Source organism: Pseudovirgaria hyperparasitica (assembly GCF_010093815.1).
Source record: "Pseudovirgaria hyperparasitica strain CBS 121739 unplaced genomic scaffold EJ05scaffold_33, whole genome shotgun sequence".
NCBI lineage: Eukaryota > Fungi > Ascomycota > Dothideomycetes > Acrospermales > Acrospermaceae > Pseudovirgaria > Pseudovirgaria hyperparasitica.
Window position 1 is genome coordinate 73,087 of NW_022985581.1, and position 13,095 is coordinate 86,181.

The following is a 13,095-nucleotide window of genomic DNA, read 5'->3' on the forward strand; positions in this document are numbered from 1 at the left end:
TTCAATCTAAGCACAAGTGTGATCAGCATCGCGCAGAGAATGAATGAGTTCATGATGGGCAACGGTCACATGCAAACGTTCGATATGGTGTTGCCGCGAGCAGACTGCATAATTGATCGAAAAAGCAATCAATTCACTTTCGTATGAATACTCAATACTAAGTGTCCCGAAAGATAGCAACCATTAAAGCAGGTCTGGAGGAAGTCAAAAAGGGTCAGCCGATTGTCTGATCTTATATCAAGCGAGCCCCCAAAAAGCTTTGACCACCAGGTCATAGTGGATGTCGACGTCCTACCAACACAGGTTTTTAATGATTTCCTCACGTACTACACATCAATGTCTTTCCGCAAACGCAACGTCGCTGTCTCACGTGCTCCATCTGTACCCAGTATATCACCACCTGAACCACTCCTAGCAGCCAAGGATGCGTGGCCAAACCCAACAATACCCGGCGTGCGTCCTTCACCCATCGACGGTCGTCCTACGACGTCAACAGGTATTCTATCACTCGACGCGCTCCTTGCTGGCCACGCAGGCCTCGCGCTAGGTAATTCGCTGCTCATCGAAGAGAATGGCACCACAGACTTTGCAGGGACCTTATTGAGACTTGTGGCGGCTGAGGGCGTCACGCAAGAGCACAAGGTTATAGTTGTTGGCGTAGGAGAGTCATGGGGAAGGGAGCTGCCCGGGTTGGTCGATGTTTCCGATGAGAGTGGAAATTCGAGCAAGAATATGGAGAGGAGAGAAGAGGACAAAGAGAGAATGAAGATCGCGTGGCGGTATGAGAGACTAGGAGAATTCGGGGCTGAGAAGAGCAGAGGTGCGTCGTGTCTCTGCTATTCAATGTACATAAAACCACTGCGAACATATCAATCGTACCAGGCTAGCATCATGCTGACCACTTCAATCAAGGCCCAACCCCACAAGATCGCCTGCCATCATCGATATCCCCAGGATCTCCAGCACCAACATCACAAAGCGTATTCACACACACCTTCGACCTTGCCAAACGCCTCATAATGCCCTCTCCAAGCCCAATAAGCTACATCTCCATCCACTCTACATCTGAAAACCCCTTTCCAGCAATTCTCTCCGCCATCCACTCACAGATCCTGACCTCTCCCAATTCTGTGCACCGCATCCTCATCCCAACGCTCTTTTCCCCTTTCCTTTATCCCCCTGCCGCTGCACAGCCAACCCACGTCCTCCCCTTCATACACGCCCTCCGCGCCCTCCTCCGCCGGCACGCAAACACAATTCTCGTCACCACACTCCCGCTCAGCCTACACTCGCGACGAACAGGTCTCACGCGCGCCATCGAAACACTCTGCGACGGCGTCATCGAACTAAGCCCCTTCCCGTCACATACGCATGCCGAGACACTGGCTAGCAGCGGTGCGGCGACAAAGGAGGAGGACAAGCCGCAGGGAATGCTGAAGGTGCATCGGCTACCGGTCTTTCATGAGAGAGGAGGGGGCGGGAACGTGAATCTAGGTGAGGATTTGGCGTTCACGCTTAGCCGGCGGAAGTTCTTGATCAAGCCTTTTAGTCTGCCACCAGTGGAGGGTGATCTGGAGGCCCAACAGGGAGCAGGTGCGGATCTACAGGCGAAGGGTATGGAGTTCTGAAAAGGTGTAGAGACCGCCACACGGCGGATAAGGGCCTCCTACATGAATCTGGGCGCGATAATAGGGTATTTCGAATGCTATATGCCCAATATGGTCCTCCTAGATGCTCCGATGAAAGTCCGGTCCAAGCCGCATTCTCTGACAAACAGAAAGATCCACGATTCTGAAATCTAGATTTGTCAAACACATGCTCAACAACGTTCTACTTCCTCTCGAACATGTCTTCCAAACATACCAATATCTAGAACAAAGCCCTTCAAGTCCTACTAACCATCATTCCAGCGAGCACTGCAGCGCCAATAATCCCTCCATCACTTGCAGCCTTCAGCACGACTCTCTTTCCTTTATTTCGCGCCGAACCGTTCCGCACAAGCTGGTCCAGCCAATGTTGGCAAGTGCTTCTATACAGCGGGTAGCCAGCCATGGTCTTTCCCGTAAAGGCAACTACCATATCGCACTTTGGTTCTCCAGGTCCGGGATTTCCCTCCCGGGAAAAGCGATCGCCATTAAAGTCGTCCAAGGCTAGTTCCTCGACACATCCTAGTAGGCCTATGACTGCTGCTGCCACGAGAGCTGAAGCACGTGCTTGAACAGCGAGGGCAATACGACTCAGGAGTACGGCATGGTGAGGTGACCATGCAAATGCAGGATGTGAAGGCGGGAAGGTCGAGTTCAGAACGCTGGTAAGGAGTACGGGGTCTGCATCAGCGACGGAGGTTGCAAGAAAGTTGGTGGATATGGCGTTCTTTTCGAGTAGCGTAGGCGGAAATTCAAATTTGCTTGTTGCGTGCCTAGTGGTAATGTCGATGAAGGCGAGGCGAACCATCTCGCCAAGGTAACGTCCAGCGGTCATATATTCAAATGGTTGAAAGCCAGGGACTTCAGAGTTTCTACTAAGATCATCATCCCAAGACGTGATGACACCTAACTTTTTCATCGGTTCGTCAGCGCCCCGAATAGTCCATTCGGTGTTGATAACGATCTTGGAGTCTTCGTAGTCGAAGTTCTTGGGGAGAGGTGCCGCTCTTCTCTTATCGTCATGTAGATACTTCAATTTCATCGGTATAGTGGCATTGCATCCGGTGCCTACAATAAGTCCCATGGTTGTCTTGCTATTTGTTGTTGTTCTCGTAGCGTAGGCAAGAGCGCTGAACGTAGCTACGGTATCATTCGTGATGGCAGCGATCTTCAGGCGGGGAAGCCTATGTATCTTCGATACTCCGGTTCCATTACTGTGGATGACGACGTTCCCGTTGGCGTCAGCACAGTGCCGAGAATAACCGTCGAGAAGAAGGTCTCCTAGGCTAAGTCCTTGTTTGATAGCGAAGCCTTTGCCCATACCCATCAATATACCCTCATTCATTGATGTTTGTCTGAAGTAATTGTCAGGACCTGCCTCGATCATAGCAGGATAGTGGTGGATAGGTCAGACAGGCAGTACATACGCTAAGGGGAAACTGAAAGTGATACCAAGTGGAAGTTCTTTACCGAACAAGTTCTCATCCGAAGCATCGCTGAGGGCATCCGTCAGGACTTCGGCTATGCAGTCACCAATCCAAGAGAACAGGTCTTCGGCCTGATCCATCTTTAGGTGATCAACAATAGGCCATGTCTTATCATGTGACTTTATAATCTTGGCCGTCGATACATCTTCGGCCTCAGCAATGCGCTGAAGTGGTATGTTGCCCAGGAGCTCGATGATACCAACACGTAGATTCGTGCCACCAACATCGATAGCAAGATAGCGACCAGATTCCAGACCAGTCGGAAGAACAGTGACAGGGGTGGCCAGAAAATGTTCCGTGGAGGTTTTTGCCAGGTCTCGGTACGTTGCAGTGAATTCAGTGCTAAGCTCGTGCAAATGTGTTGTATTCAGAAACCAGGTCAGCGGTCTGACGGCCTCGTCGAGTGCAGTCTGGTCGTACGTGATGGCCTGGGGGTCAGCCATGGCAGCGTGCTCTATGACTAGACCTAGATAGAACAAAGAATAGTCGCGAACACTAGACAGCCACTCCGGAGAGATTTGCGATACCTCGTGCAGTACTGAGGCTATTAGATATGTACCTCCAGTGAAAAGAGTCTATTATGCAAGGCGGAAAGATTATTGCCCGACTCGGGCACCAGCTACTAGGTATCCTACTTTGTGCGGCACTTGGAGTCGGTACCAGCGAGGGACGAGCTGTGGACGATAGTAGAGACGAGAAGCAGCGCGATCAAGGAGATCTGTGGCGTGTGTATCTGGTGTATCTCCTCGCAAGCCGTTGTTGTATTCAGGCGGTATCAGGTTGGTTGCATCCACAAGGGTCCTTTAGGTCCGTCTCTGGGCAAGGATAAGAATCCCGTCCCCGTCCCAGTCCATTACAATAGTGCGCCGTTCTGGTCTGAGTGAGGTCAATAATAGGTGGACCACGCGCTGGGCGGCTAAGTGACATGCCCAGTCACCACTACTACGGCCTCATCAACTGTGCGTTGACTGTCTTGTGCTTTGGTGTTTTGGAGTGGTAGACTTGACACAAGCACGGACGATCTATGGTTGTATGGCGTCGCCGTTGTGGTAAAAGAGTAATTAGCGAAGTAGCATAGTTCGTCCATGGTTATTCCATTCTGCCTGACTAGAGATGGGGACGTGGCTGTTTGCCTAAGCGTATTTCAGCAGCGCCTTCGAACTGGCGGGGCGGAGATGGGAGCGGCCAGGACAGTGAGGGAGAGCGTCCAAGACTTGGAGAGGATGAATGATGGATGGAGAGAGCGCGCACAGGAAAGCTGGTGAAGTCACAAGTCACATCCAACCATGAATGCATGTGGTGGTGGAAGCTACATACTGGAAGATACAAGACGAAGCTATCCGGATCCAAGGCTCAAGGTTTATATGCGCGCATGGATGCTGCAGCCATTCGTCGTTAATCCATCATACCTCGCGTCGCCCTCGTTTCTGCTTCTACATCTCCAAGTCTCGAATTCCTCTACTCAGCAAACCATTGCGCTACCCCTTCGAATTCTATAATTACTCTGTTCTCGTCTTTCGCCTAGCCGCAAACCCGCACTAGACGTTCGAACATGAACGAGAAGCAAGCTTCTTTACCGCAGCCGGCGGCTTCAGCGATCAGCCCAAGAAGGTCATCTCGTGGTCGTTACCATGTCGCCACGTTCGGCATAATAGCCATCTTCTTCCTCTTTACCAGACATATATATCACTGGAACATCTCAAGCTATCGCTCGAGTGTCCGCAGCTGTCATGGAACCTTTCAGCCAGAGCCACGCATTACAGCTCGGAAGGTTGCTCTCGAGGCACATGTAATGTAACTTCTATCTCCAATACCAGCATGTCCAGCTATCTTCGTCACTAATTTCGCATAGGTCAAAATGCCCCGACGCTCGAGACTGTCTCCAAAAACTCATCCTCCCTGTTATGGCAAATGTGTCTGACAAGGTAGACTTCACTCTCTCCTTCATAGGAAAGGTCACAAATCACGACGATGGAGTTGAATGCATGCATGGGCAGACTGAATGCTTAGGTAACATTATCGAGTTATGTGCTGCCGATGTCTACCCTGATCCTAAAAGCTACCTCCCCTTCACGAATTGCCTATCACAACGATACAGGGACATTCCGAATGAAAGTCTACTGAAGGACTGTACTATGGAGTACGGCCTAGACTTTGACAAGATCAACCACTGCATGAGTAAGGATGACGGCGCCTATGCAATGGGATTGTTGAGGGACAGCGTTCAAAGGAGCAAGGATAACGGTGTCAAGACTAGCTGCACAATACGACTAGAAGGCAAGACTAGATGTGTAAGAGACGGTGGCAAGTGGAAAGATTGCGAGGGAGGTAATAAGCCCAAGGACCTAATCGAAGAGATCGAAGAGCTATATAATAGCTCGTCTTAGAGACGTATATACGTATAGGTCGGTTCTCTTACAAGCATATTACTGGCGTTCGAACAGGTAGCGGTGGCATGGGGCTCGGCGAAGCAAATTTGCATGTCGGAGGCTTCGTAGCCGCAAGGGTATATTCATTCATCCACAGACAAATCTCGTTCCATCTTACTGAAATTCGCCAAACTCGCCATCGTCAAATCCCAATTCTTTGGCTTCCTTGTTCGGGTCCGTCGACGCACTTCCATATTGCATATTCCGACTCCTCCTCCTCCTCTCACTTTTGACAGCGCTCGCGCTGGGTGGTGGTGGTATCAACGGGAATGCTCCACCACCACTCGTAAGCGGCGGCTTCGATGTGAACTTTGACAGACCTTGATCCTCACCACCACCAGTCGCCGTCATCGTACTCGATCCTGTATTCCTCCCTCTTCTCCCTCCAATCTCTACTTTGATTGTCTCTCCCTCTTTCAAACTGTAATCGCGCTTCACGTCACTTTTCTGCTCTCCTGGCCCTCTACTTGACCCGGGCTCAGCTGCGCCCTTCTTCTGCAGCCCAAGCACCCTCTGCGCATCTTGCAGCGCAATGCTGAAATCCACTGCTTCAGCTCGTTCCTCGAATCCCAGCCCCAGCACTGCCTTCCTCCCATCGCCGACTACTCGGATCGCAAAGAAGCGCGACGAGTCAACCGCCGGCTCTACTGCGCCTTCGTCTGTATACGGCACCGCGGCGAACAGATTCCCGCTACTCGCTTCTTCAAGTAATACGTTCACTGTGACTTTCTCTTCTTGTGCATGATCTGCCGTGCTAGCGCTGGCTTGTGTGGGGATTGCAGTCTCGACAATGCGTAATCGTGCAGTGAAGATCTCTTGCGCTGTAGGATTGCCCACAGCTGTCCATTGCGAAGCTGAGTGCCCTTTTGTGCTGCGCAGAGGTGGGATTTGGTAGATGTGGGCGCGGGGGCAGATGTAGAGGACGCGTTGGATGGCGGTTGCGGGAAGGGCTGCACCTGTTAGTGGGTCCGTATCCATGGCGTGAATGTGATGGTGTGAAGAGAGGGAAGATGTTCAGCCAAGGTGACTACCGAGCTTCGATTGAGATCTGAAGTCTTTTCGGTGGTTGGGGGTGACTGTGGCGGGCGGTGGTGCTGCTATCCAGATATCTCTGAGGGGGCTGCGGGCGTCGACGTATTACTAGGTAGCTACTTGGCCCGACGCTACGTGTTGACTTAAAGACAAGAATGAGCCAGTTGTTAGCCTACAACATGGCATGATCTATAATCAACAGCTTTTCTGGAGTTTTTATCACATTTCCAGGGATACTCATAACTCCTGATATGTTTAGATGGAGATGGGCATTGTCGATATGTGGATCAAGAAACAAAAGGGTAGAGTGATGCTTAATGAATGCTTGGGGTATAGATCATAAAAAGAGGGGCACAGAAAGGCATTATTGCTGGCGCGTCCAGATGGACATACCATAATTACTTGATTGTTGTTGCTACATGCTAATCAAGCGCATTCACTATTATCATCTGTTTGTCGATGAGACTCTATTCCTTCTTCCGTTGATGTAAATGTATCGAGCGTCTATACTACTCTATATCTCTAATCTATCAAGCATGTTACGGTCATGTCACCTTACACACCAGCTTCGCCTGCCTTGTATTGCTTGAATCCGTCCTGGGCCGCGTCCTTTACTGTCACCTTGCCTTCACTGTCCGTATGTGTTAGCATAAGCATACACGTGGTCGAGGGATACCTACACAATCTCCTTGACTTTGGCCGCAATAGACTTGAAGTCTGCAAATACGGTAAAGGGGATCTCTTCGCGCACACAGTAATTGATAAGATCCTTGCCCTTCTTTGCGAACAACAGATCACTTTCACGCGCAGCAGAAAGATCCGACACACCGTCCCCAGCGTAGAACATGATGGGTCGGATGTCGTCAGGTAGCTGGCCGTACGGACGCAGAGTAAGGGACTTGTCATGACCAAATCCGCTCTCGTCATGGAATTGGATATCCCAACCATTCTCCTCGTCAATTTTCTTTCCTGGTCGGGCCTTAACGTCGTTTGCTACAACTTCGATCTTCTCCGAATCGGGTCCGATAAGGTTCTTCAAGAGCGCACGAATGACGGGGACCATACCAGACGAGAGTACGACGACTGGGACATTGTTCTCAAGAGTCCACTCGAAGAAGTCCTTGAAGCCAGGGTCGAGCTTGATGTTCTTGACTAGCAAGTCAATACACTCCGGAAATGGGGCTGTGACACTGTCCAGCATCTCCTGGAACGAATCTCTGAAGGTGATCTTCCCTTCGAGGGTGTCGATGTTGCCCTGACGGCGCTTCTCGACTCCATAGCCAATATTATCAGTCTGTCCACATTAGACATTGATGCAATTGTACAATTGATCAATACCGATTACCATATAGTCATTGCCTGTGAAAGGTTAGATTGTCAAAAGTCTACGGCGCATTTGAGATGCTATGATGCTGGCAAGGCCACTGACTGTCCTGTAACGTGATCGTTCCATCGAAGTCTGTGAAAAAGATTGCTTTTGGGTTTGTCTTCATAGCCGGAAGATCTTGAATGGACCCCATGATGGTTATATATAATTATTGACGCAGAAATTCAGTTTTATCTGGTCTTAGATAATGGAGCCAACGACAGAACTTCACTAAGCACTAATAATGATGTTTGAGGGCTGAGTTTGCATTTGGATGACCGTGAACTTCAATGAAGAGGCAAGCCAAGCCAACCCAACCCACCAGCTGGGCAAAATCTACCCAAGTACCGGCAGTACTAATTAGTGGGCGGATCGGATGCCGTTCCGTAGCTCGGTTGTTGCAAAAGTCTGGTCCAACACCGCAATTCATTTTCGCCGTAGTGTATAGAACGAGCAAGTCATGCGGCCCTTGGTCCAGTATGGCTCTCGTTCCACCAAGAATCTCAGTTGCTTCTCCATAGTGACAGGGCGAGCGCCACTGGCACACTTGAATCCCGCTCGCGCGACGAATCCTCCACCATCTCTTCGACGCCAATTTAGAGCTCTCTCATCACGGCCGCAGATACCAACGCCACTTGCAGCACTCTGGCAACGATGTCCCACTGATGCGCAGAACTTTCGCGCCTTCCACGCCTCTACGCGTGCTCTCGACGCCGACAGTAAGAAGCAGGAGGTGGAGCCAAAATTAGCAGAGGAAGCATTAGAATCTGATCGGGACAGCACCAGGGAAACCACTCGTGACTCGCCGATAGACGCTCCCATCTCATCAATTACCCCTAGCGCTACCTCTCCAGCCTCTGAAGAGAGTCTTCCTTCTAGTAGAGATCAGCAAAGATGGGATTCGTCGAAACGCCTAGCCCAGCTCATGGAGGAAGCTCAAGAACGAATTGCCATCCTTACACACAAGGTCAACAATTACACTGGAACAGACTACTCTGGTATACAAGAGCTCCGTCAGCAGATAAAGGAGCAAGGTAGGCTTAGATGAACTCAGGGCAGGTCCGCAGAAGCTGATTGGGCCGTTCAGAGGACGAAGTCAAAGCCAGGAGAGCCGCAATCGTTGGAGCAAAGCACGCCCTTGATGCAGCATTTGCTCAAAAAGCTACGTCGCAAAAGGAAGTGGTCGGACTGCTTGAGCGCAAGCATTCGTGGTCAGACTCAGATCTGGAGCGATATATGTCGTTGGTGAGATCTGAGCACTTAAACGACCAAGCTGTTCAAAATGCAAAGGACAAGGTATCTCAAGCAGAGCGAGATCTAGAGGAGGCGCGAGCCCAATTGGAAAAGGTCGAGAGGAAGCAGTATCACGAGGAACAGATATGGAGTGATACAATTCGACGAAACAGCACGTGGGTTACCTTTGGCCTTATGGGTTTCAACGTACTAGTACTCCTCGCTTCAATTGCCTTGCTTGAGCCTTGGAGACGGAAAAGATTAGTCCGTGAGATTCGATCTGCTCTCGAAGAACACCGACCAGTCTTGATATCCACCAATGCAGAACTACCAGCCCATACACCTGACACCCCAGTGGATTCAGTCGTTGAATCATCGAATGTTACTGTGGAAGAAGTCTGCGGTGTAGAGATAGACTCCAGAGGAGCAGAGGCCGATACTGATAGAAACATCCAGACGAGCCCGATCATCGAACCCAAAGCTGATCCCGAGCCAACGCCAGATACGGGAGAAGACGAACCGCAAGTAATTCTCAATGATGCAGCAACAGCTCGTACACCGTACGACCGAGTGGAAGAGCTCAAGTCCTTTGTTGCAGATCTCTTCAGTGAAGGTACTGTCACTATACGGCAGGTAGATATTACAACCTGGGTCTTAGAAGGCTTCACGGTGGGTGCTGCTGTGGTCGGTCTCCTTGTTGTACTCATGAGATCTACATCCTAAACTAGTATCTATAAGCACCTTGTACATACCAAGAACACTCACTGTATTCTAGCTCTCAAAATTGACGTATTATTTCACGGACCCTTTTTACTCCAATTGTCACACAATTAGGCACGATCATCCCTTTATACCTCAGAACAAAGCGATTTAGGTTTTGCTAGCACTCACACCCGTATGAGTGTGGCGCATGCGTGCTATGGGAATCGTGGGCTGGATGGCTTCGAGATTGCAATTCTGCAAGTAATCAACAGCTACGAATTCAAAATAATCTCGAGATTCACGATTCACGATTCACGGTGCAGATGTGGCTCATTCTGTTCACAAGGTGAAGTTCTGCTTGAAGATACCTGATCTGATCAATGCCGGCCTTGATGATGTTCATGCATGGCATCAGATCATCTTAATGAAGTTACATACCCTCAGATCAGATGCTGCTAGGATCAGCTTGCAAAAGTAGCCCACCAACTGAGCATCTCCCTAAGTCTGCTGTCTGAGCACATATGAATCTCTCACTGCCTGGACTATGCCACTGGAGCTGGAGGATGGGTTATGCTTGGTGCTGGCGTATGAGTAATACGATTGTGAGTGCCCCTTTATGCAAGCTGGTCTATAAGGATATTCGTCTTCTACTGGGTAAGATCTGCCGACTACCCTACTCAGAGCATACTTCTAGCATAATCGCAGCGGTTTTCATAGCTCTAGATAAGACACTTATAGATCTCGATGCACTCCATTTCGGTAGAAAGACCACTTTCATTGTTCTTAAGTTAACAAATCTTTCTTAACTTTTTCATAGGTTCCACCTAGATCTCCGATCTTTTCCACATCTGCATCCATGCTTGGAAGACCCTTGAAAGTGATGGCAAACGTACATCCAATCTTTGGAAATACCTTGCCGAGGTAATCCTTCACAGGTCAGTGATGTGAAGTTCACTGACATGCCTCATTAGGGTTTTATTGATGGCATTGCATTACATTCGTACCCTCATTTTGGATATTGCTTGATGTGGTAGCTCTTGAGCTTCACAAACTGGTCGAAGCCAAACTTGCTAAGGGTTTGGCCCTTACCAGAATTCTTCCATCCAATCCAAGCGAGGTCCTATAGTTTGTCAGTTGACGTACTTAGGCTGAGAGAGCAGTGCGTAGAACTTGAAGACAGGGCTTGGGGACAACAGAACAGTATATACTTACTGGGCTTGGAAAATCGGCACGATTAACAAAGACCGTTCCAGCTTCTACTTCCTCAGCGATCTCATTGCCCTTGTCGGTATCTTTGGTCCAGATGCTGGCGGTAAGACCAAACTGACTATCATTCATGAGCTTGATAGCTTCCTGATCACCTTTCACCTTCATGACAGGTATCACAGGTCCAAAGGTCTCCTCGGTCATCACCACCATGCTGTGGTCAACATTGGTGAGAAGGATGGGTGCGACATAATTGCCATCCCCTGGTGGGCTCGTGAATGTCTCGTTTTCAGGGGTCATGTCTTTTGCGCCCTTCTCTAATGCGTCTTTGACATGCATACGAATGGTCTCGACCGATCTCTTCGATACAACAGGCCCAATATTGGTGTTTTTGTCGAATGGATCTCCCAATTTGTAGCCTTTTAACACTTCTTGCACAGCCGACACAAATTGGTCATGGATTTTTTCGTCGACATATATCCTTTCGAGGCTGCAACAACTCTGTCCAGAATTGAAGATTGCTCCGTCAACGATCTCGTCAGCAGCCCATGCCACATCGACATCCGATCTAACATATGCCGGGTCTTTCCCACCCAGTTCGAGGCCCACCCGGACTGCAACTCGGTCGCTAGCAGCCCGTTGTACAGCCAATCCGCCGGCAACCGAGCCAGTGAAACATACCAATTGAATTGCAGGTGCACGTATAAGTGTCTCTATCTGAGTAAACGACCCACTGTGGAAATATTGTATGATGTTGTCAGGTAGCCCGGCCTTCTTGAAGATAACGGCAATTTGCTCCACGACGGTTGGCGTTTGAGGGGATGGCTTGAGGATGATAGAGTTCCCGGAAAGTAGCGCCGGGATTATGGAATTTATGAGGATCAGGTAGGGATACTACCAAAATAAGCCCATCTGTACTGACTAGATAGCAAGATGGAAAGACCTACATTCCAAGCGAATAGCACCAATACAGGACCTATTGGCACTTTCTTAATGTATCGCTTAAACCCCTTCTCGGGCTCCCCATCTGTATCACTCAAAGCCTCGTCGCTGATCTTCAGGAGGTATCTACCACGAGCAACAGCAGTGCTAACTTCTTTGGCGGTATACGCGATGGGCCTACCCATCTGTTCAGTCAACTCTTTCGCCAGCTCATCTTGCTTTCCCTCTAGCAACGCAAGGGCAGTCCTGACAATAGTTTGTCTCTCTTTAAGTGGCGTCTTACGCCATGACTGGAAGGCTTCAGTCGCAAGCTCAGGAATTGCCTCGATATCAGCATCACTTAAGCCACTACGTGTAGCGACGGGCTTGTTCGTGACAGGAGAGATGGTTGTGATTGTCTCAACAGACATAGTTGCTGAAGCAAAAGGTATGCTTGATTTATGTCGTCGCTCGGGATGCAGATTTGCTCGTGATTGAATATCGATGTCTCAAGCCAAGATTGCGGAGGTGAGTGTGAATTGTTGACACTGACGTAACTTTCAATTGGAAGGTGCCATCAGCAGCTGGAGGGTCTCCCGGTCCTGCCCCGCAGTACCCCCTCCCTGAAGCTGCAAAGCTCAAAGACATGACTAGTAGTACGCCGTTAATGATCACATATGCGCTGATAATATCTCGACTAACGTGCATCCTAAGATTTCCTCTTCGTGCTCAAAAGGGTTCGTCACAACCTAAAGTCGAACAACAAAGTAAGCATAAGTCGACTTATTCACTTGATCAAAACTATAGACGACACCTATACCGACACCTTCTTATCATGTGACACTACTGCAGTAAGCACCACGCAATACTAATGGCGGCAGCATGTTGATCGAGAGCAGAACACGAACCCGAGCGCAACCCACGACACGATAAGATGCAAGAAGAGCATGGAATCACATTGGCACAGCACCAGTCCAACATAATCATGAAGACGATGACTGTGCCTGTGACTGGTGTCTGTTAGAAAACACGAAGCGGTTGTCGGCCAGATCATGTATTCATCCATGTGATTA

General features: G+C 49.5%; 8 protein-coding genes across 8 annotated transcripts; 4 read left to right on the forward strand and 4 right to left on the reverse strand.

The window, feature by feature from the left end:
* Positions 1-336: 336 nt before the first annotated feature.
* EJ05DRAFT_490698 (PAXNEB-domain-containing protein) lies at positions 337-887 on the forward strand (the record flags this gene model as incomplete). The annotated part of the gene is made up of 2 exons (XM_033745906.1): positions 337-820; positions 883-887. The coding sequence occupies 2 exons, from the start codon at positions 337-339 to the stop codon at positions 885-887; spliced, it is 489 nt and encodes a 162-aa protein (XP_033595188.1).
* Positions 800-1,969, forward strand: EJ05DRAFT_481040 (PAXNEB-domain-containing protein). The gene has a single exon (XM_033744980.1). It carries the CDS (start codon positions 1,020-1,022, stop codon positions 1,626-1,628), a length of 609 nt encoding a protein of 202 aa, XP_033595189.1. The 5' UTR covers positions 800-1,019; the 3' UTR covers positions 1,629-1,969.
* EJ05DRAFT_446319 (actin-like ATPase domain-containing protein) lies at positions 1,885-3,576 on the reverse strand (the record flags this gene model as incomplete). Its single annotated transcript, XM_033742226.1, has 3 exons — positions 1,885-2,838; positions 2,875-3,001; positions 3,074-3,576. The coding sequence occupies 3 exons, from the start codon at positions 3,574-3,576 to the stop codon at positions 1,885-1,887; spliced, it is 1,584 nt and encodes a 527-aa protein (XP_033595190.1).
* A 1,172-nt stretch (positions 3,577-4,748) lies between these two features.
* EJ05DRAFT_267518 (uncharacterized protein) lies at positions 4,749-5,598 on the forward strand. The gene is made up of 2 exons (XM_033740323.1): positions 4,749-4,922; positions 4,986-5,598. Exons 1-2 carry the CDS (start codon positions 4,864-4,866, stop codon positions 5,518-5,520), a joined length of 594 nt encoding a protein of 197 aa, XP_033595191.1. The 5' UTR covers positions 4,749-4,863; the 3' UTR covers positions 5,521-5,598.
* Positions 5,468-6,905, reverse strand: EJ05DRAFT_267529 (adaptin ear-binding coat-associated protein 1 NECAP-1). The gene has a single exon (XM_033740324.1). It carries the CDS (start codon positions 6,538-6,540, stop codon positions 5,677-5,679), a length of 864 nt encoding a protein of 287 aa, XP_033595192.1. The 5' UTR covers positions 6,541-6,905; the 3' UTR covers positions 5,468-5,676.
* A 62-nt stretch (positions 6,906-6,967) lies between these two features.
* Positions 6,968-8,217, reverse strand: EJ05DRAFT_481044 (uncharacterized protein). The gene is made up of 4 exons (XM_033744981.1): positions 8,024-8,217; positions 7,940-7,953; positions 7,275-7,888; positions 6,968-7,225 (listed from the first exon to the last, which is right to left on the reverse strand). The coding sequence occupies exons 1-4, from the start codon at positions 8,112-8,114 to the stop codon at positions 7,150-7,152; spliced, it is 795 nt and encodes a 264-aa protein (XP_033595193.1). The 5' UTR covers positions 8,115-8,217; the 3' UTR covers positions 6,968-7,149.
* A 650-nt stretch (positions 8,218-8,867) lies between these two features.
* Positions 8,868-9,487, forward strand: EJ05DRAFT_432181 (mitochondrial distribution and morphology family 33; the record flags this gene model as incomplete). The annotated part of the gene is made up of 2 exons (XM_033741563.1): positions 8,868-8,994; positions 9,048-9,487. Coding segments are annotated over 2 exons (567 nt in total), but the record flags the coding sequence as incomplete, so codon positions are not given.
* Positions 9,488-10,515: 1,028 nt separating this feature from the next.
* EJ05DRAFT_481046 (aldehyde dehydrogenase) lies at positions 10,516-12,593 on the reverse strand. The gene is made up of 3 exons (XM_033744982.1): positions 12,049-12,593; positions 11,108-11,995; positions 10,516-11,015 (listed from the first exon to the last, which is right to left on the reverse strand). Exons 1-3 carry the CDS (start codon positions 12,451-12,453, stop codon positions 10,902-10,904), a joined length of 1,407 nt encoding a protein of 468 aa, XP_033595195.1. The 5' UTR covers positions 12,454-12,593; the 3' UTR covers positions 10,516-10,901.
* Positions 12,594-13,095: the final 502 nt, after the last annotated feature.